The following is a 19802-nucleotide window of genomic DNA, read 5'->3' as shown; positions in this document are numbered from 1 at the left end:
ATAGCTGTAGTTGTTGTTTCAAGAGGTGCTTTTATTCTGTGATGAACTTGTTTCTGGGCCAGTCCTTGTGGGTTTTTGTACTCTGTGTGTTGCTGCGTCAGTTGTTAGAAACACTAGCTTTTAGATGAGTTTTTTTTTCCTCTTTGTTCTTTCTGATTTTTCAAGGTTGGCTTTGACTTTGTCTTCCCATTTGGTCCATTTTAACTTCCCTCTGTGCCACAGTTTGCTGTGTGTTCCGATCCTATACTGATACTGGCAGCACCCATCGGCTGCTGTTGGAGCTTTTTGAACTCATCAACAACTCTGACCAGCTGGGCCTGACAGGAGAAAGTCCTCAGTGTCTCATCTCAAGCATTCATTTCCCTCCACACCCCCAGCACAGTGACGTTGCCATGGTGAAAAACAAATATGAACATATTGCTCTTTACAGTGGGAGTGGTCTGTGTGATCTAGTCTCTGAAGTCCAGCAGGCCTCACCTTAATGCACCGTTCACACCCCAGCGGTTTAATGCACTGTGCACTCCGGCACAGAGGTGTGAATGGAGCCGCAGCCGAGTGTCCCTGTTTACAACTTACTGCTATCTGGGGACGGCCGAGAAGCCTGCCACAGCGTGATAAAGATTAATGGGGACAGGAAATCATTAATCCCCTCCGCAGCCGCGGCACAAAGGCCTGGAGAGCAGTTCACACTCATTATTAATTGTTTTGATTTTCATTTTGAATTTATTTGGGTCTGTTTGTTTGTTTTATAACGTGCACCTCCCAGACACCCGCTGTATATAGAAAAGGTTGAGTCACCAAACGTCACTTTGAAATTTTTGCTGAACTTTTCTCCACTTTGCACCTTTTTTTGACAGAGTTTGCTGGGATTTATTTGAAGGTTTTATCACACCTTTCACACCAGCTTCTCCACTCACATTCATCCCTTCAGGTCAAATAGAAAAAAAAATATCTATATCATCGGTACGTCTCGGCCCGCTGCTGCACCTCCAGGGTAAAATAAGTCAGGCATGATCCTGTAAAAAATCAATAGCTTTTAACATCACTACATCTCAGACGCAGGTACTGGGCCGCTGTCAGCCAGGCTGAGGCAGAGAGGGTTGGAGTTCTCTCTCCCTCTCTCTCTCTCTCTCACTCTCAAACGAGGGGAAAAAGCAGTGTGTAAATTATTAATGTCTTGTATTGATGCAGGGCAGATCTCTCTGGGGACTAAAGTTCTTTTTTTTTTCTTTCCTCGATACCGAGCTGACACGAGCCCGGCAACAGTTTGCATTCTTCTCATCTCCTGCACTGAGGAGAGGAGAGAAGAGCGACAGCTCACATCCACGCCGTCAGCATAACTCGCGCAGCGCCGCCGCCGCCGCTGCTGCTGCTCGTTCATCTAAAGCCGTTTGGCAGGGTTTGTTTTGCATGCGTCAGACGTTGCACATTGCAATTCATGCACAATGTGATTAAAGTTGCACGGCGGCTGAATCATGGTGTTCCATCAGGAAAGAAAACAAGACAACAAAACTAGAAACTGCATTATTTTCATCCCACTACAATTCTACTGGGCCATCATTTTGCTGAGGAGGTAAAGGGGGAGGAGCTACAGACAGACTTTAGTTCTGACGTAAACAGAAAGCAACTGCGAGTTTGGAAACAGAGGCAGCTGCAGCCGTGTGTCTGCTCTGGACAGGTGTTGCATTTTGCACCAGTAGGAGGCTTTATTTTCTCACCAGTGGCCGTGCAGAAAGTCCAGTTTAAGTGAGACAGACAGAAGATTCAGGCCGAGCTTATTTTGTTTTGGGTTTGTCCCAGGCATTTGCTTCTTAAAACCCTTTCGCAGCATGTATTGCTTTGGTAGGTCCGTATGCAGTCCCATATACACTGACCTCGTTTGGCGTGGAATGTGTAGTGCGTCGCCACAGGAAGGCTTCCCGGCGCTCTGTGAGTAATAAATTAGCAATAAAATGCAGCAGCAAGAGCTCTGGATCAGGCGCCGCTGGAAGCACCAATTACGGCTGAACTTGACACAAAAAAAATTTTTGCTCTTCATGTCTGCTTCTAAAAAACAGACTATGAAAAACAGAGTTTCGACAACTGCGCAATTTAATATCGCTGAATGATTTCTGTGCAGTTCTCATAAATTTGCCACAGGCCGTTTTGGGATGAAAGGGAAAGGTTGCAGAAAAATAAAAATTGATTTAAAAATCCAAGCAGTTTGTAGCTTCCTGTGGCTCATTTTGTGGGATTTTTTGTTTAAAGCAGAGAAGCGCTGATCTTTAGCGATAATGTTTTGTCCTCTCAGTTTCCCCACACTGCAAACCGCCACACACTGCGCCATCTCGCCGACTCCGACGTCTTTTCCAAAAGAAGTGGGCTGGATTCATTAATTGTTAAAAACATAAAGTAACTGAGAGTTTCAGGTCCCAAATTATGTAAAATTCACTCCAACGTAGTTTGTCAGTGAACGCAGAAATGAGAAAACTCTTCATTTTGTTCCACTTTTCTGTGTGCAAAACACCCAGTTCTGCAGTTCTGGCCATTGATCCTCTGTGACGTCACAAAGGGCAGTGATACCTCCCCCAGATTGGAGACCACATCCCTCAGCCAGGTGTTGGCTTCACTGTCTGACACCTGGGTTTTTATTACCTGGCTGCAAACAGAGGGCTAAACATGCTGCTCCACTGGAAGTCGGGATAAAAAATAAAGATGTGACAGTGAGCTGAATGGCCCAACAGCGAGGCTGAGGTCAGATTTGACCAAAAGATTTCCATTTCTGTCCGTAGATTTGCAGCAGTGCTCACATCGATGTTTTTATATTTCTACTCGTTCTTCTTCTTCCTCTTCTTCTTCACAGCATCCCGCTGGAACCGGATGTGAGAGCTCCCAGTTTGGCTCCAGCAGCTCTTTGTGAGGCTCCGCCATCATCACATAGCAACGGAAATAATTAGCCCGCCGCTTCTTTTCGCCGAGAGTCGCACTCAGATGGCCAATCTGGCAGATTCCTTTCCTCCCTCCACACTTGACACAGCACTCGAGAGCTGCTTATTCATGATCAGCCGCTCGCTCTGAGGCTGCAATGAAGACACACACACATACACACACACACTCATCATGGATAAAGCAGACATGTGTCTCTGCCTAAGAGGCCAAGGTGCAGGTATGACAACAGGAAGGTTTAACAGAAGAGGACGTGAAGGAAGAGATGCATGAGAGAAGGAAAGGGAAGAGGGAAATGATAGCTGTCTTTTGTTGTGCGTCCAGTGGGTTCTGTCTTACAAAATGTATTTTCACACACACACACACACACACACACACACACACACACACACACACACACACATACATACACTGGCCTGGCTACCCCTCTGCCTCTCTGTGTATATCAAAGGTCCCACCACAGAGGAACTGACTTTTGTTCCTGTCAGCATGAAAAGGGGTAAAACTTTGTTTATTTCCCTCAGGTTTATTTAGTGCACTGCTGTTCTGTGTGTGTGTGTGTGTGTGTGTGTGTGTGTGAGAGAGAGAGAGAGAGCGTGTGCACGGCGTCTGTTTACAACCCAGGGAGTTGCTCCTGCTTGTTGGTGGCACTTTAGTTTTTCTTCCCGGTGAGAACAACAGCCAGCCAGCTGCTTCCTCCTCCAACTCCTGGTTTAACTAAGGATGCAGCCGCTGCCAAGTGTGTGAATGGAGAGGAGGCGGGAGGAAACGCAGGGGAGAGAAGAGTTGCTTGCTTGCTGATTTCAATGTCGCTGTGTGGCGTATGGGGAGGTTGTTGCTTCATTTTTATGTCTTTTTTTTTTTTTTTTTTTTTTTTTTTTATTACTCTGCTATGGCAGCGTAAAACTGAAGAATACTGCCCTCTAGTGGTGACAAGAACTCTTTAGATTATAAATATGATTTACAAAAAAAACCACAAGAGCACAAATCTATAAACAAATAAATACTCTTAATTTATAAAACTATTCCAACGACACGTGTGGCAGAGATGCGAGCTGGCCGCGTTGAGAACATTGAGGTCGGCTTGATCCAAACTACACAGGACAATCACTGCAAACCGTGGAACGATTAAAGTGGTGGAAATACCATTCACACACTAGACCAGGTTTTCCAGTACATATAAAGACACAACGTCGGACTTATATAATTCATTATATCGAAGTTAATAATAGAGAGTATATGATGATAATAAATATAATAATACAACAAATACCTGTGTGATGTGTGATGTTCACTGGCTGTCGCCCTCATAAGTGCATTTCTTCATTAAAGCTCCCATATTGAACAAATTATACAATCTGTGTTCTTTTGCCTGCTGTGCTGCAATGCCCAGCTCTGGAAATGAGCCTTTGTGATGTCACAAAGGGTACCAATAAATTCCCTATGTTGGTAATCACAACTTAAGCCAGGTGTTGGCTCCGCCCCCAAGGCCACTTTTCCAACAGAACATCAGTTCTTGCAGGAAGCTAAAATCCAGAGCGTTTTTCAATCTGACTACAGCCTCAGAACTTTTCAAAGGGACAAATTTGAAATGAAAAAAAAAATGTTTTTGGGGTTTTTTGGTTTTTGTCTTTTTTTTTTTTATTTTAAGGATTTCTTGGATTTTAATGTGGCCACAGCCTCCTATTCAGAAAACACCTCGAGGTTTGCCTGATAGAGGGAACAGAGGTGTTGTCGATATCGTCACAGACAGCCAATTTGTTGCCGAGTCGACGGCCAAAAATAAAATTTTCTCCTTGTAATGAACACGTTTCACTTGTCTTTGGCCAACTGATGGACCAGATGCATCATGGGTGTCGTTAGAAGCAAAGAAATAACACATGGACAATTGCTACTTCCAGTTTGTACCAATTGGTACCAGTTTGTCCGGTTGCAGGTTTTGCACCACTGCACAGGTTCACCCAGGACGCTACATCATTGTGGGATGACGAGCTGAGCAGCACTTTGGCGTCCCCGCTGTCACCGCAGGTACAGTTTGATGCCCAGAGAGGAAGAGAGGCGGCGGTCAGGAGGAGACCGAGCCCGAACCCGAGTCCTCCACGTCTGTGGACTCGTACTCGTCAGCGGACTCAGTGAGTGCCGGGTAGGGGCGGGGCTGGTCCAGGTTGACGTAGGTGACGTTCAGACTGATGTAGTGCTCCCCCTCCAGGCCGGACAGGATGGTAGAGACGGCGGACACCAGCGTGGCAAAGTTGGGCCTCAACTCCGGATCGGGGTCCCAGCACTGGAGCATAATGTTGTACCTGGAGCCACCAAGAGAGGGAGCCGCTCAGCGCCAGAAGGGATACGAAGACAGTATATTGTTTTATTGTTGAGCTTGATTGGTATTATTTCTTATTTCCTTTTGGTTAGTTTGATGCTTTTATTCCCTCATGAACAACAGACGCAAATGGTTGATTGATTCTCTTGTCCTGTAGATTGTTGGACCAAAGCTTTCAGTCAGGAGAGTGTGTGTGTGTGTGTGTGTGTGTGTGTGTGTGTGTGTGTGTGTGTGTGCGTGCGTAAATATCAACTCCCAGAACCTGACGTTACTGAGCTACTCTTGCTGCAAGAGTATATATATGCTCCTCCTGCTACTCACAGAGGGTCGGGGCAGTACTGAGGCTGTGGCAGCCTCCTGCCCCTCAGCAGGTAGTGCGTGATGTCATAAGGGTCGACCTCTGGGTAGGGGCTGGCTCCTCTGGTCAGCATCTCCCACATCATCACACCAAAGGACCACTGCACCAGCACAGGTTAAAGGAGTTACAGGGCTCAGCAGAAAACGTATAAGAACTTGATGATGAGGTGAGATGATCTCCAGTCATCCTCCAGTTTCTGGAGCAGGAAGCTAAAAGCATTGCTCACCACGTCTGACTTGGAGGTGAATTTCTGGGTCTGCAGGCTCTCGATGGCCATCCACTTGACAGGCAGCTTGGCCTTCCTGTGGTCCTGGACGCTGTAATACTCTTTGTCAAAGACGTCTCTGGCCATGCCAAAGTCGGCCACCTTGACTGTGTAGGACTCATCCAGCCTGGATGCAGAGAAAGTACACTTTTCTTTTTGTTTTTCAAATACTGTAAAATGAAATATGATTGTGATGCAATGAGATTCAAGCCACTGCATGATTAATTTACAACTATTTTTTTTATTTGCTTGTGTGTTTTATCAACTCACATGCAGTTGCGCGCTGCAAGATCTCTGTGCACAAACTTCTTCTGAGCCAAGTACTCCATCCCCTTGGCAACCTGCAGGCCGAAGCCAATCAAATCCTTCACAGTGGGGTTCTAAAGCACAAAAACACGGAGCAGAGCAGCGGATCAAGGCGGGAACAGCAGCATAAACAGGCGGCTATGGGTCCATCCCCCAGTTGACGAGCCCGCACCCTCTTCTCGCAGCGTATGAAGTGCCGCAGGTCCCCGTGCTTCATGTACGGCAGCACCACTAGAGGGAGCCCTTCCTGCGGCAGAAGGATTCCCAGCAGAGAGAGCACGTTGCAGTGGTGGAAACCCTTCATTATGATGCCTTCCTTCAAGAACTGCTCTACCTCCTCCACGTCTGTTATTCCTGCACACACACACATTTTACAAATTCCACACTTGTTTTGGAGCAGGGTCACTCAGATTTGAACATGGTAAAAATACAGCAACAAATCTGTTTGGTCTGTTTAAATATATTCAAATAGTTCAGCCAATCAGCTTTCAAATGTACCCTTATGCAAGCAGACAAGTTGCACCTCTTAAATCCTGTTGCAACTTGCTTCAAAGTTTAAAAGAAAATAAATCAAGGAGAAAAACTCTAAACTCTGAGGTTCATTCCAAAGACTGAACACTAAAATACCAGATGTTACTCACGATTCAAAGATTTGACAGCGCAGTGGATTTCTCTGTTATTAAGGTCTGTGAAGTAGCCGTGATAGACGGTACCAAAATGACCTGGAGAAAAGAGGGGGAGAAAAAACAGTTTTTTTTTCTTCTGAATTTTCTTTTCGGTAACTGGTGTGAGTAACGGAGTGGCCTCACCTTTCCCAATGATGCGGTGGTGTTGCACAAGGAGCATCTCGGCAGGGATGAGGACATCCTTCACCTCCTCCAGCAGCTGCGGCCGGAAGCTGGAGATGGAGATCTTCTCCGCAGGCATGAGCGGGGTGAGCGTGGGGTCCATGCTGCCAGTGGCGAAGGCCAAGCTGGGGAACACCGGCCCCGCCAACGGGCTGGGAGGATTCAGCGACGCTACTGATGAAAGTCCAGCGAGATGAGATCAATACAAGTGTGGCCCGGGACAGGAGGCTCACGTCAGGTGGAGATGCAGCGCCATGCGCTCACCTCGCCGGTAATCCCCGACGGGCGACAGCTCCACGTTGTTGGTGCCGGAGCGGTTGGCACCATGGGCCAGACGGGACTCCACCATGGAGGCTGCAAGACATTTCACAACACTCCTTAAATCATCAACCCTCAGCAGAGGGCGTCTGGCGCAGCCGGAGCGACAGCGGCGATGTTCCAGTTGACAAGGTGCACAACAACTAACAAGTGGAACGGGACAAAGTCCAAGAACAAGAAGACAAGAGAAGCTCACCTTTCTTCTTCTTCCGCAAGTGTTTCATGACAACAAAGGCAAGCACTGCCCCTGCCACCAGGGCGGCCAGGATCCCCAGAACGATGCCCACCATGTAGTGGTTGCTCACCCTCACCACTGTGCCCACGTTGTGGACCTGCCCATTGATGGAGATCTGGAAATCAGGAGGATGAGTTCAGGCTGACGCTTGTTCACACGCGCAGGGAAACTGTCCACAAGTCACAAGTTCAACAGTCGGGCTTTGAGGGACTTGTTGGCTATTTTTAACATTTTGCCAGAACTTTTTGGTCAAATCCGTCATGTACATCTCTGAAAGATTCAACAGAAGTGATCATGATGCACTTCCATACATTACATCGCACATTTCATTCCATTCTAACTTTTTTCTCATTATGATGTTTGAAAAGGAGGCGGAAAATCAACACTGTTGATTCATGAGAGTCAAAGGCCAGTTGTAATATAATGGTAGCGTGTCAGTCACCAGCTCACCTTGACAGGCAGTCCCTCACTCGGGATGGTCATGTTTTTAGGGATCCTGCAGGTGATCTCGTTGTCCAGGACTTTGGCGTCACAGTTGACGCCGGCCACGGTCATGATGATGGTCATGCAGGAGCTCACCAGGTTCAGCTTCTGGTGCTGCGCGCATGGAACAATCATCAAGACATCACAAAGAAAAAACACCATCCAGATTGAAACGACAGAAACCCTCGCAGGGCACCTCTTACATGTAGAGACACTTCATCGAAGCCCGGGTACAGACTCAGCACGTGTCCCTCCGTTTCGAAAGGAATGGGCTCGCCGTAGGGGTGGTAGGAGAACTCTTGGTTCCAAAGTCCCAACGCTCCGTCCATGTCGAAAGAAAGTTCCCCTTCCTCCGTCTCGTCGCGGGGAAACACGGGAGAGATGCACTCCATCCTGGTTGGTGAGGACCGGCCGACACATTCCTGGAGATAAAAAATAATACAAAACAAAAAACAGTGACATCCAGCAACTGCTTCTGGAAGGACTGATGAACGAAAAGGCTTTGAAATGAATTCTTGCTGAATTCTGAGGGCCACAGTACCCTTGTCACAGGTTTCAGGTGGCTCTCGTTGGGCTTGAAGCGGACCACAGTGCGATAAACGGAATCCAGGTTCTTCCCTTCAATCAAAATTTTTGAGCCCCTGCCAGTTAAAAAAAAAGAAATGACTTATAATTTTCTTAAGTATTAAAAATCCTTTTCAATCCATTGTATGAGAAGATTCTCCAGCTCCTCCACAGCCACAGCAACTGTTAGGCTATCTGAAATCTCTGGTCAGCTTCTGTTGCAAAAACCACAGAAGAAGAAGCTGCTGCTACTGGCAGTGAGCAGCAGCATCGACGGCTCTAAACAACAGCTGTAGCAGGAGAGACTGTTTTGTTCCAGGTTTATAAAAATGACTTCGGCCAAGTGCTTAACAAACACAACGGCACCACAGCCGCAGCAACAAGGCTGATTGGTCTGTTTGAACGCATCTTCCAGATTTGAGCTCTCTTGACCTCTTTCCAAAGTCAACACATTACACAAATGTCACAAACATCTGACGCCTACGTTGGTGGGTTCTTTTTCCTTTTCTACCTGTCGAAGCTGCAGTCCGGTCGCACGGCCGTGATGGTCGGGTTCTCCCTGTAGTAGAAGACCTTGGTGGTCGGGACGGGAGACTTGTCGATGAAGACGCTGAGCGGGACGTCCCTGACCTCTGAGATGTGCTGGGACAGACAGATGATGGAGGACACGTTCCCCTTCGGTCGGGTCACTCTGTGGAGAGACAGAGGAATGGGGCTCAGAAGCCTCATCGACGCAGAGGGAAGCTCAGAAAACGGTTCCAGCCCTGCGGTTTCCATGAATTAATGCCAGTGGCGCAGCATGTTTACCCAACGTGTCGCGGCAATAAAATGTTACTTCAGTGCTTATCGTAGCGGAGTGGAGCAGTTATGTCAACATGTGAGGCGGGAGAGAGAAAGAGAGCGATTAGCCGACCTTTTTATAGGACAGGGAACGTCGTTTAGGGTGACTTTCCTGGTCTTCCCAGCATCCAGGTGGGGTCCAGTCACTGTGATCAGCGTGCCGCCGATACGGGGCCCATGGTTGGGCTGGATCTCCGTGATGTTGGGAATCTGAGCGGACGAGCAGCATCGCCGTGAAAAACTACAAGAAAATTGTTTCCCGGCATCATGTTGCGACTCAGACACACGACTGTGTGGCGTCCGTACCACAAAAGTGAATCCGGGCATCTCTGCGTTTCCGTCAATGGAGTAGCGTCCCTCCAATTTGCCCTCGTTCACCTCCACAGTGATGCCGACCGGTTTGGACAGCTCTGTGGTCCCAGAGCGGATCTTACACACGAGGCTGAGGAGAAAACACAACAGACACGCGCTCCATGTTGCTGCTCCACCAGATTGCCATTTGTCTTAAAATTAACCATAAAAACATTTTATTTGAGATAAATAACGAGCTATCATATCTTAGCATGTTACAAATCTTCAGCATGGTATTGCACTTTCATTATTATGTAACAACGTAAGACTGATGACAATTGACATTCAACGTCAAAGGTCTCATATTCTGCAAAATTCATCAAATTAATTTTCTGACCATAATGTGAGAAATAAGGACACAAGAAAAGGCTGTTTTCTTCTTATGCGTGCCCAAACATACAGTTGTTGAAAGCTGCCCTTTGTGATGTCACAAAAACTGACACCTCTGCTAGGTTTGTGATCGCATCCCTCAGTCAGGTATTGGCTCCGCCCTCTGAGACCACCTCGCTTTTGTCTCCTTGCAAACATGCCTAAGCCAGAAACAGGAAGCTAAACCCTAGTGTTTCCTCAGAGGGCTGTAAACAGAGGGCTAAATGTATCATTTTCAATAGAAATTACCCGAAAAATGAAAAAGTGGAAAAAATTCACTGAACATGTTTCATGATTGTCTGTTTCAGGATGTGTGGCAGCTTCTGCAGGTTTACTCACTGCGTGTTGTTGCTTTTCGCCGGTAGCACCGTGCAGGCCGTCTGCCCCACACGGACCGTGTGGGTTCTGGAACTGATGGCAGGTCTCAGTGGGGACTGGAACTCCCAGCCACACACCGTCAGCTCTGTCTGGCCATCAGGGGGAGCCGTCGGCGGAAAGAACTGCGTCAAATAAGACAAAAATGCACAGCGCCGCCGCCTTTACATGAACTGAGGTACATGCTGTTTGTTTGTTTGTTTGTTTGCCTTTGTCTGTTGTGTATCTCCAGCCTGGAGACCAAACCTCACCCCTGTGATTCCTGGCGGACAGGACTCGTTCCTCCAGCGACTGCGACACTCGCTCTCCCAGGAACACATGCCGGAACACCAGCCACAGCCCATGAACTTGGGGGCCGTCAGGCACATGGCACAGGTCAGAAAGTGTTGGCAGCCCGGCCCTCTCTGTGGCACCTGGATCATCTGGAAGCCACAGTTTGGAAGGTGGCCAGCGTTAGTTCTTCGTGGCTGTTGCAATTAGGATTTCTGAATAATTGAACGAGCTGCCAGGGCTCTGGAATTATTAATGCCTTCTTTGAAAGAGGCGATGGGTGAACTGACGGCAGGGCCTTCAAAAAGTCTGGTGAGGTAGCTGAATAAAACAAAGTCAGTTTGGCTGTAACTTGGCGGATTGTAATCTAGAAATGTCTTCTTTTATATTGAAAGCCGCGAAAACTGTAAGACTTCAACTGTTTTTATAAAATTATAGGGTTACTCATCCCTAACAACAGGAAGAAGAATTGTCCTGACACTGATCTGAGCAGTTGGTCATCTGGTCTCAGCTGCTAATATCCACATAGCGTCGAACTCATTGATTTCCTGTTTCCACGCATCTATTCTTCTTCACAGAGGTCAGACGATCATCCCAGCAGGAAAGAGTAGAGGACATTTTAAGGATCAGGTCATCGGTAACATCGGTATCGACTTGTTTGTAAGTGTGACATAAGTTGGCAGAGATGTCGCCAGTGCGTCTTTGTAGAAACTGCCCAGAAACGAGTGGAGAACGGCTGCTGCACCTTGTCCCCAGCCACAAAGAGGAGAAACTCTGGGGAATAGACGGCAGTGATGGAGGAGATCCTCTGGTTCTCCACAAGAGAGTAATTGGCAAAGATGATGGGGCTGGACCTGGTGAGTACAAGCTGCCAACACAGACACAAAACACCATGAATACAGATCACATATGATGCCATGCTCACACAAAGAGGTAAGAAAAGAAAGACTAGACATCACAGATCAGACCAAACTTCAGTTTTTCCAGACTGCACTGGATCTCCAATCTCTCCTGAATCTCTCAGTGACTTATTTGGTGCACACCTGCAGCAGGCGGCCGGTGGAGGTGCCGATGTGCGCCACGGTCTTGTTCTCTATGATGGTGACCAGCAGGGACGTGAGCAAGACGTCGGTCATCTGCCTGTTGAAGAGGTCCACTCGGTAGTAGGGCTTCGACACCATGGTGGGCTGGTCCCTGCAGGTGGCATTGTTCTCCATGCTCTGTGGAGGGTGTGGTCGGGGGGGCAAAGGAGGCGAGACAGATAAGAGGGGGTCACATTCAGTCACGAACGTGGCTGCTGCTGCGCTGACGAAGCGTCAAGACGTCCTTGACTCCACACAAACGGATAGCAGACAACTTAGCGTTTTCTTAAACAAGGGTGAGACTCGTTGGGCATAATGTGCGACAAATCACCAGTTCATCGCCAGGCCAGCCGAGATAAACAACCCTTCACACTCACACTCAAAGGCAATTGAGAGTCACCGCAAATGTCTCTGGACGGCGGTGGGAGGAGAGAGCCGTCTGGAAACCAACACAGACACAAAAAATAAACAAACACTCCGCAAGTGGAGGAATTCTGAAGAAGAAAAAAACAGCTTCACTCAACTTGAATGTTTCACTACCATGAAGTGAGTTGAACTTGGATATTTTTATATATATTTAACACCATCAATGGCTCTGTATTTTTGTATCGAGCAGCACCCTGCGCTAACGACATCAAAGGAATAGTCTCTGTCACACCAGAGGCACAAGGTGGACGCATCAAGATAATATGATCATGTCATAGGCCGTCAGTGGTCAGTGGGAAGGCCGTGATATAGGACCGCATGCAGCAAATTTGGCAGGAGGGTCGACTTGTGGCAGGAGGGAGGAAGCCGTGTGTAAAACCTGACTGATATCTCTGAGGTGGAAGACATAAAGAAATCACACTTCCTAAATGTTTTTATTGCGCAGGAAGCAGGAGGCCGGACATCGAATTAAAACGGGTAGGTATGAAATTAAGATGACGTGTTTCCCTCGCCACCCTGTAATGTTTCACTGTGTGAGTCAGCAGCTTTGTGAAAAAAATACACAAACAGCATCGCAGTTGACTGAAGTCATCCACCTCAAAACCCAAGAGGAGCATGGGGGCCAGGTTATAATTAGAATTTTTTTTCCTAAGAGCCTGACACTCAAATTCCACCTTCTTCAGACTAAAGGACCCCAGGTATCACAGAGGTAGGAATGACAGGATTCTCAAAAACTGTTATTTGTGCCTGTGTAGGTAAAGGCAAAAGGGCAACCTGGCCTCAAACCTGTCTCACTGCGTGTAAAACTCAAACTAGATAATTCACTTATTGATCCAAAAAGCAGACAAGCACGGGTGTCGTGTAACGTTTGCTGACACATTCACGGAGAAATGGAACAACCAGGATTTCAGGCTGTCGGAAAATCCAACAAAGTCGCGGGAGCCAAAAGGGGCCGGTCACCCTTCCAAGTGAAAATGACTTCTCAGAAGGGGAAAAGAGTCCAGAGTATCCAGAGGTCCCCTCAAGAAAATGTTCTGGGCAGTGAATCACTACCAATCTCAAGCCAGTTTATTTGTCTCCAAATGTTTTCGTAAGAACGGGGGGATCAGAACAGTGAAATCATAACTGGAATCATCCTCAGGACTTGGAATTTTCTGGTTCGCCCATGTAAAAACACATACGTGAGCTAAAAGAAAAGCAAAAACAGGAAGTCTTCCCTCCGCACTCCCCCAAAGTCAACAATGATAACGTGTTTTTTTTTACTCTATGGGGGTAAAAATGTATGGGAACTGGAAATGAACCAACTTTTCCCAAATGAGATAACAGGGGAAACCAGCGCTGTCACATACAGTTAAAAATACTTGGCAGAATGTGCACTTTGGTCCCAGAAGAAATAAATCCATTCACGCCAGTCGGTTTACACAGGAGGGGGGGGTGGAGGCTTTTGTTGACTGGCATGAGACACATTTTGAGTTCCTCTCTCTAGAATCTTCCTGTCTGACGGGAAAGTAGTGACTGTACTTTGTGCAGGAAGCAGGCCGTAAAGCCGGCCGCCCGCACGCTCACCTGGCCTCCGTCCAGTTGTTCATTCCACGTCCTGCTTATGAGTGATGACGGCGGGGAGGGCGGCCGTTCACTGTTTTTTTTCTATTTGTACGGCTGAGTGTTGTTGGGATTTAACGGCAGGTGCTCCCACAATCCTGACGCAAATAGCTCTGGTTTGCTTTCTCTCAGCGTGAGCAGCGCTGAATAACCTAACAACTCGTTTGATGGCAGTAGGAGATGTGGAATCAGGCCATTAATGAGGGAGTACAACGTTGGGTCTTAAGCAATGCTTTTAATTACAGAACAGGGCCCTGACGCAGAGCTATGCTCTCTGTGATCACAGAGACGGTGAGCAAAGGGAAACATTGGCTCCATGTACGCACACCTGTGGGTCCCACTTAATCAACATGTTGTTTCATGATTTGTTTAATCCGCCTCCGTCGGTTGTGTGGCAACGCTGGCAAAGCCTCTCCCCCTCACAGCAAAAACAAAGTGCAAGAAAAGCAAGGTAGCTCGGCTTGGGTCCGGCCTCTCAGGACGGTGTGGTTCACGTTAACGCCGGTTTTACTTTCTGTTTTCATTCGAAGCTCGGAAAACAGCTGGAGCAAACCGGCTTTGGCTGGAGGGGTTTACATGATGGCGTAAACAGATGGTTCAACAAAATAAAAGAATAACAAAAGACAAGCGAATTTCGGATTTTCCGAAATCATAGAAACAAAACAAACAACTTGTTTGGGCGATGCCTTCATACCATTGTCATAAGATAATTAGTGCAGGCAGGATAAGGTGAAGTAGGTGAAATAGGTTAAGAGTTACAGAATTTCTACCTAGAAACTCAATGGATCTATGTGTGGCAGGGGGCCTCCACATTTTTTCTTGCAGTGAGCTGGATGTAATCTATCCAGCTCTCAACAGACAGCAATCCCAACTGTTCTTAACTCTCCAAGGGTTCAGCATCCAATCAGCTTCCATTACAGAGAGAGGGTACCTCGTGACGAACTCACAGCTGCTAAAGCATCTGCAACCTGGAGTTATATCAGAACTTAAAGGCATTTTCACGTGAAAAGAAGAAGATAACTTGGAGACTCTCGCTTTGGCAAGACCTCAGTTAAGCAGCAGTAACAAGTCTGATTTTTCAGCTTCAATGATGCTGTTACCGCCCTGCAATGAACTGGCGACTTGTCCAGGGTGTCACCCTGCCTTCGCCCTAAGACAGCTGGGATAGGCTCCAGCAGACCCCCGTGACCCTGAATAGGAATAAGCGGGTATAGAAGATGAATGAATGAATGAATGAATGATGCTGTTACCCAATAGACTGCCAAGTTTTACCCCCCCCTTCCCTCCCCAGAACAACACTACGACCTCTACAATCATAAACCCACAAGATTTCAGAAATGGTCCATTGGAGCGATGAGGGATACATGAACCTTAGAGCTCACCTCGTGTGGACAGCTCTCGCAGGGCTGGAAATGGCAGAGTCCCCTGGTGAGCTGCTCCGGCCCTGACTTGCAGCAGTCATCCACACCATCTGCGATGGCTTTGTTCACATTGTCCATGGGGAAGGCGCACAAGGCCGAGTCATGCTCAGTGACGCCGTTGTCGTCGGTGACGGCAAAAACCCCATAGAGAATGTCTTCCTCCTCCTCGGCCCCCAACTCCTCAGCCAACTCCCTTCCCGCTTTGCCAAAATGGGCCGCCTGGACCACGTTGTACACCACGTCCTTGTAGGGTTCACTGGCTAGGTTCCTCCTTCGGCGCTTGGGTTCGAAGCGGCACTCCAGGATCACCTCACGGTACCTCTTCATTTCCCACTCGTTTCGCGGGAGACGGCCCAAGCGGGTCTGGAAGGGAGACGAGTCCTGGTCGGGGCTCTCTCTTTGGACGGAGAGGAAGTAGACAAACTCCTGGGTGAAAAAGCTGTAGACATAGTCAATGTGGTAGGTGGCCCGCAAGCCTGGGAGGACGGTGAGGCCGCGCACGTCGCGGAAGAACCCGTCCTCCGTGGCCAGGGGTCGGCGCACTGATATGGACTTCCTCCCATAACGCTGGGTCACACTGTCATTGACAGAAGCGGCGACAAAGAAGTAGACCGTCTGACCCTCTTCCACCATGGTGATCTTGGTACCGAGAGGACTCGCCACGCAATCAGGGCAGTAAGCTGCTGAGTTCGAGTCCCTGTTGAACAAACACTTTGACAGAGATGGCAATTCTCCGTTTGGGTTGAGTTCGTGAGAATAGCAAACGCCATATTGAGAACTTCCGCAGGAGTATAAAGACATAAACATGGTATCCAGCAGCAAGACTTGGTTGTTTGTGTGCTCCAGGAAGTTGGGATCCTTATCAATATCGCACAAATCACAAATCTGACACTCGCTGCTTCCCACAGGCCCAGTGCGCAGCTCCCACACCTTCTCCAAGCTCCTGTTGACGGCCTCGATCACGTTCTGGGAGGCAACATACACTTCCTGGTAAAAGGAATTGTTGATGATGTTCTGGATGGTACCCCGCGCCTGGAAGAAAGGCATGGTGTACACCACGGAGAAGTTGACGGGGCTGGGAGCCGGCGAGTAACAGCTGGCCGCCGCAAAGGCCAGCAGAGTCTGGAACCAGACGCATGTCCCCCACCGTGAGGTCCAGTGGACCATCTCCACTCTGAGCGCACGGGGGACGACACAGGGAACTACGCAGGGTTACCTCCAGGTCTGATGTTGCACCCAGAGCATCCTTATCAGCAGCTGCTGCTACCTGAAGGGAGAAAAAAAGGTCACAAATGCCTGCGATCAATTGATAGGATTTGTGACTAAAACTATAAATTGCATGAAAACAGTGAGAGACCTCCTTTTTTGTCAGTTGTCCAAATTGAATATGGTTATAAGGGAGAGTTGCCACACTAACATCCCCTGCTAAAAGGCCTTTAATCCACTTTAAGATGTGTGAAAAGGACTTTTGTGCAATTTAATCAAATGACACATCACATACACAGACAAGGTGGCTGTGTTCAAAATGTATTTTACAAGATTTTGTGAATGTCTCCTGAAAAGATTTGTGGCCTGTTTTTCAAGACAATTAAAAAATAGAGCAATTTATTTGATTAATCTTTGGCATTTTTTAATCATTAGAAAAAATATGATTCCAATACATCCAAATATGAACTGAAAATGGACGTATTTAGTATGATTTCCATTAATAATGGAGCAATATCGTCATTGTTTCTCACTTACAAAGACTGAAATCAATAAAAAACTGCCTAATAATGTCCCATAATCATCTCTAATGGATTTGAGGTCACAAATGTTGTTAGTCTGGTGCAATTAGATAATAATAAAAATGCAGAGGGTCAAACTCATAAAAGCTTCCTCTGATTCACTGCAGAACAGAGAGAACAAGCTTGGGCCTGCGCTGGTGTAAAGACATTAACTCAGACATTTTGTGAGCAACGTTCCATTTCTGCCTGATCATGTCATCTCTTTTGACAAGCCACACTTTCAAATCAAAGTGGTTAACCCGGGAGTCAACTCGGTGCAAATTTATGGCAACAGACCAAAAATAAATCTGGTTAGTTTTTTTTCCGTGGTCCCTCTCTGACTAACGACCAGCCAAATGGAACCGCATCTCAAACTTCAACTCTGGTCTCCATCGTGCTCAGACGCTGACGGGTGGATCATTAACCAGACACATCACAGTGAGGCTGCACTGGAGAACCACGGCCTCTCTGCTTTGCATTCCTGTCACACCCGCTACGTGCCTCCGAGAGGGAAAGACGTGCACGGGCCGATGGTCAGAGGGCCAGCCGGGCCTTTTTCTGTCCCAAACGGAGAAGAAACATTTTGTCCGCCCGTGCCAAAGAATTCCATCAACTCTGGCTTGTTCATTCGGCGGGGCAGAGGAACTTAATTCCGACCCAGATTACTTCAATAAAACGGCACTTAATCCTGCTGCAAAGAGTCATTTAGAAAAGTTCGGGGTCCCGCGGCTGCTGTTGTTGCATCAATAATTTGTTGAACTCCGCCAAGGGCGCGTTACATTTTAACGCTCGCAGCTCCACCAGGGACTGAGGTTCAAGTTTAAAGAGCATGGACACACATAGTAATGGCACTGATTGACTTTCTACATGTTCATGGTTAATAAAGCAAAGGCTGGAAATGAGTTTCCACTCACTGTACTAATAGGTCTGTTCACCGAGGCTGTATCAGTGCACTCTGCCACAGGTGAGTCACAGAGACAGTCGTCCTGAGTCAGACATCACACCTCCTTAGACGTGGTTCAAGGTCCTATAATATACAAACGTCTCACATCTTAATTTTTCATTTGAGACTCTGAAAACACTCTGAATCGCCAGGAAAGGGCATATTTAGTTAGTGTGATGGATTATTGGATCTTCCACATGTTTGGACAAATACTTGGAGGTGTCAGAGGACCGGGCCTACACCTGTCTGGAAGCATCAGTGAGGCATCAGTGCCCTTTGTGACATCACATAGCATGTTTTAGCAAAAACTCTCTGAGGAGGTGAGCAGCAAAAGCAGTAAAGAATGAACCGATCTCACCCCTTGGGAGTTTCTGTCGGCCAACAGTCACATATTATTGTTTTGAACGTTTGAATTTTACATCTACTGTATAGACCCTTCAAAATCAGGTTAGTAAGCAATTGTTTTGTTCCAAAAACATCACTTTACAACCACCTACCAGCAAAATGCACTGTAGGGATACAGACATGGCACTGGCCACTGGATACAGTAGTTTTGTTGGATCAGAACCTTAATTTTTACAGGTTGTTTAGGCAGTTAATTGGAGTGGGAAAGGGCAGCTTGCTGTGATTCATCATGACACAGAGATCCACTGGGACCTGAAGAGGCAATACACTCAGCCAACAATCAATGGGCCAAACATTGAACCCAGAGGACCAGTGTATCGATTGAGAGGCATTTCCACTGCATTCCAAAACCAGTGGGTCACCCCCATTAATGAGAGAAAACATACAGTATGTGGCCATTTTAGAAATAACATCCGTGGAAGGACGTGTGTGATCTTCTGATGCAATTAATACATGTTAAAATATAAAAAGTGCTTGTCCCTTTCTCGCTGTCAGTGATTTATTTTAGTTTTTTATTATTATTATTAGTAGTAGTAGTAGTAGTAGTAGTAGTAGTAGTAGTATTATTTGCTAAACCCAACCCTTATGATTAATTTTGTATAGCATTAGAGGCTTGGGGGATGTTGGCAGTTCATTCTACAAGCGACAATATAACAACAATAACAGTACAATTCTATTTGTAGGGGAAGAAATTGATGATTTACACGATCAGATAATTATTCGTTTTTTTTACAACAACAAAAATGTTAAGATATAAATTAATAAGACGACTTTTCCAACAAGACAGACAACACACTATCATTAATAAGTTAAAAAAAAAAAAAAAAAAAAAAAAAAAAAAAAAAACTATGGAACAATAAAGAGTTAAAGCATTTATGTGGGTGATAAGAAGCCATAAAGTTTGATTCTCTGTCACACATCACTGATGCTCGATTCAATACCGCCTTTCCTGTTTAAATATTGGATTCCTGACAACAGTAATAACGTGAACAAGCAAACGCCTACCTGTACAGGTTGGTCTCGTCCCGGGAAGCAGGCAGCAGACCAGGACCGGTTCTAATCTCTTCACGGACCAGATGGATCGACTTTTAAAGCGACTTCAGGCGAATGAATGTTGGTCTCTCGCCACTTGAACAGCCTGACACAAGGCTCACCGAGTCCGTCCCTCACTTACCTCCGGGTCTCGAGCGCCAGCACGCGTGTCAGCTGCCGCCTCTGCTGGCTCCGCCCACTTGACGCGTCACGCTGGTTGTTCTTAAATGGCGCATGTGAAGTCACAGATTCTACAACCGGCTTCACATTACTTTTTAATTTCTATTTATTCTCGGTC

General features: G+C 47.0%; 1 protein-coding gene across 1 annotated transcript; it reads right to left on the bottom strand.

Annotated features, from left to right (window-relative positions):
• Positions 1-3915: 3915 nt before the first annotated feature.
• mst1rb (macrophage stimulating 1 receptor b) lies at positions 3916-19663 on the bottom strand. The gene is made up of 21 exons (XM_076047941.1): positions 19478-19663; positions 15320-16625; positions 11871-12047; positions 11573-11695; positions 10809-10979; positions 10522-10682; positions 9769-9904; positions 9536-9672; positions 9134-9313; positions 8600-8699; positions 8262-8480; positions 8026-8172; positions 7537-7690; positions 7287-7376; positions 6984-7196; positions 6816-6896; positions 6347-6528; positions 6139-6248; positions 5830-5995; positions 5567-5703; positions 3916-5228 (listed from the first exon to the last, which is right to left on the bottom strand). The coding sequence occupies exons 2-21, from the start codon at positions 16523-16525 to the stop codon at positions 4991-4993; spliced, it is 4128 nt and encodes a 1375-aa protein (XP_075904056.1). The 5' UTR covers positions 16526-16625; positions 19478-19663; the 3' UTR covers positions 3916-4990.
• Positions 19664-19802: the final 139 nt, after the last annotated feature.

This window comes from Nelusetta ayraudi, unplaced genomic scaffold, assembly GCF_046127955.1.
Source record: "Nelusetta ayraudi isolate G7.1 ecotype Tasmania unplaced genomic scaffold, CSIRO-AGI_Nayr_v1 ptg000096l, whole genome shotgun sequence".
NCBI classification, from domain to species: domain Eukaryota; kingdom Metazoa; phylum Chordata; class Actinopteri; order Tetraodontiformes; family Monacanthidae; genus Nelusetta; species Nelusetta ayraudi.
The sequence above is the reverse complement of the archived record's forward strand: the minus strand, read 5'-3'. Positions and strand labels throughout refer to the sequence as shown.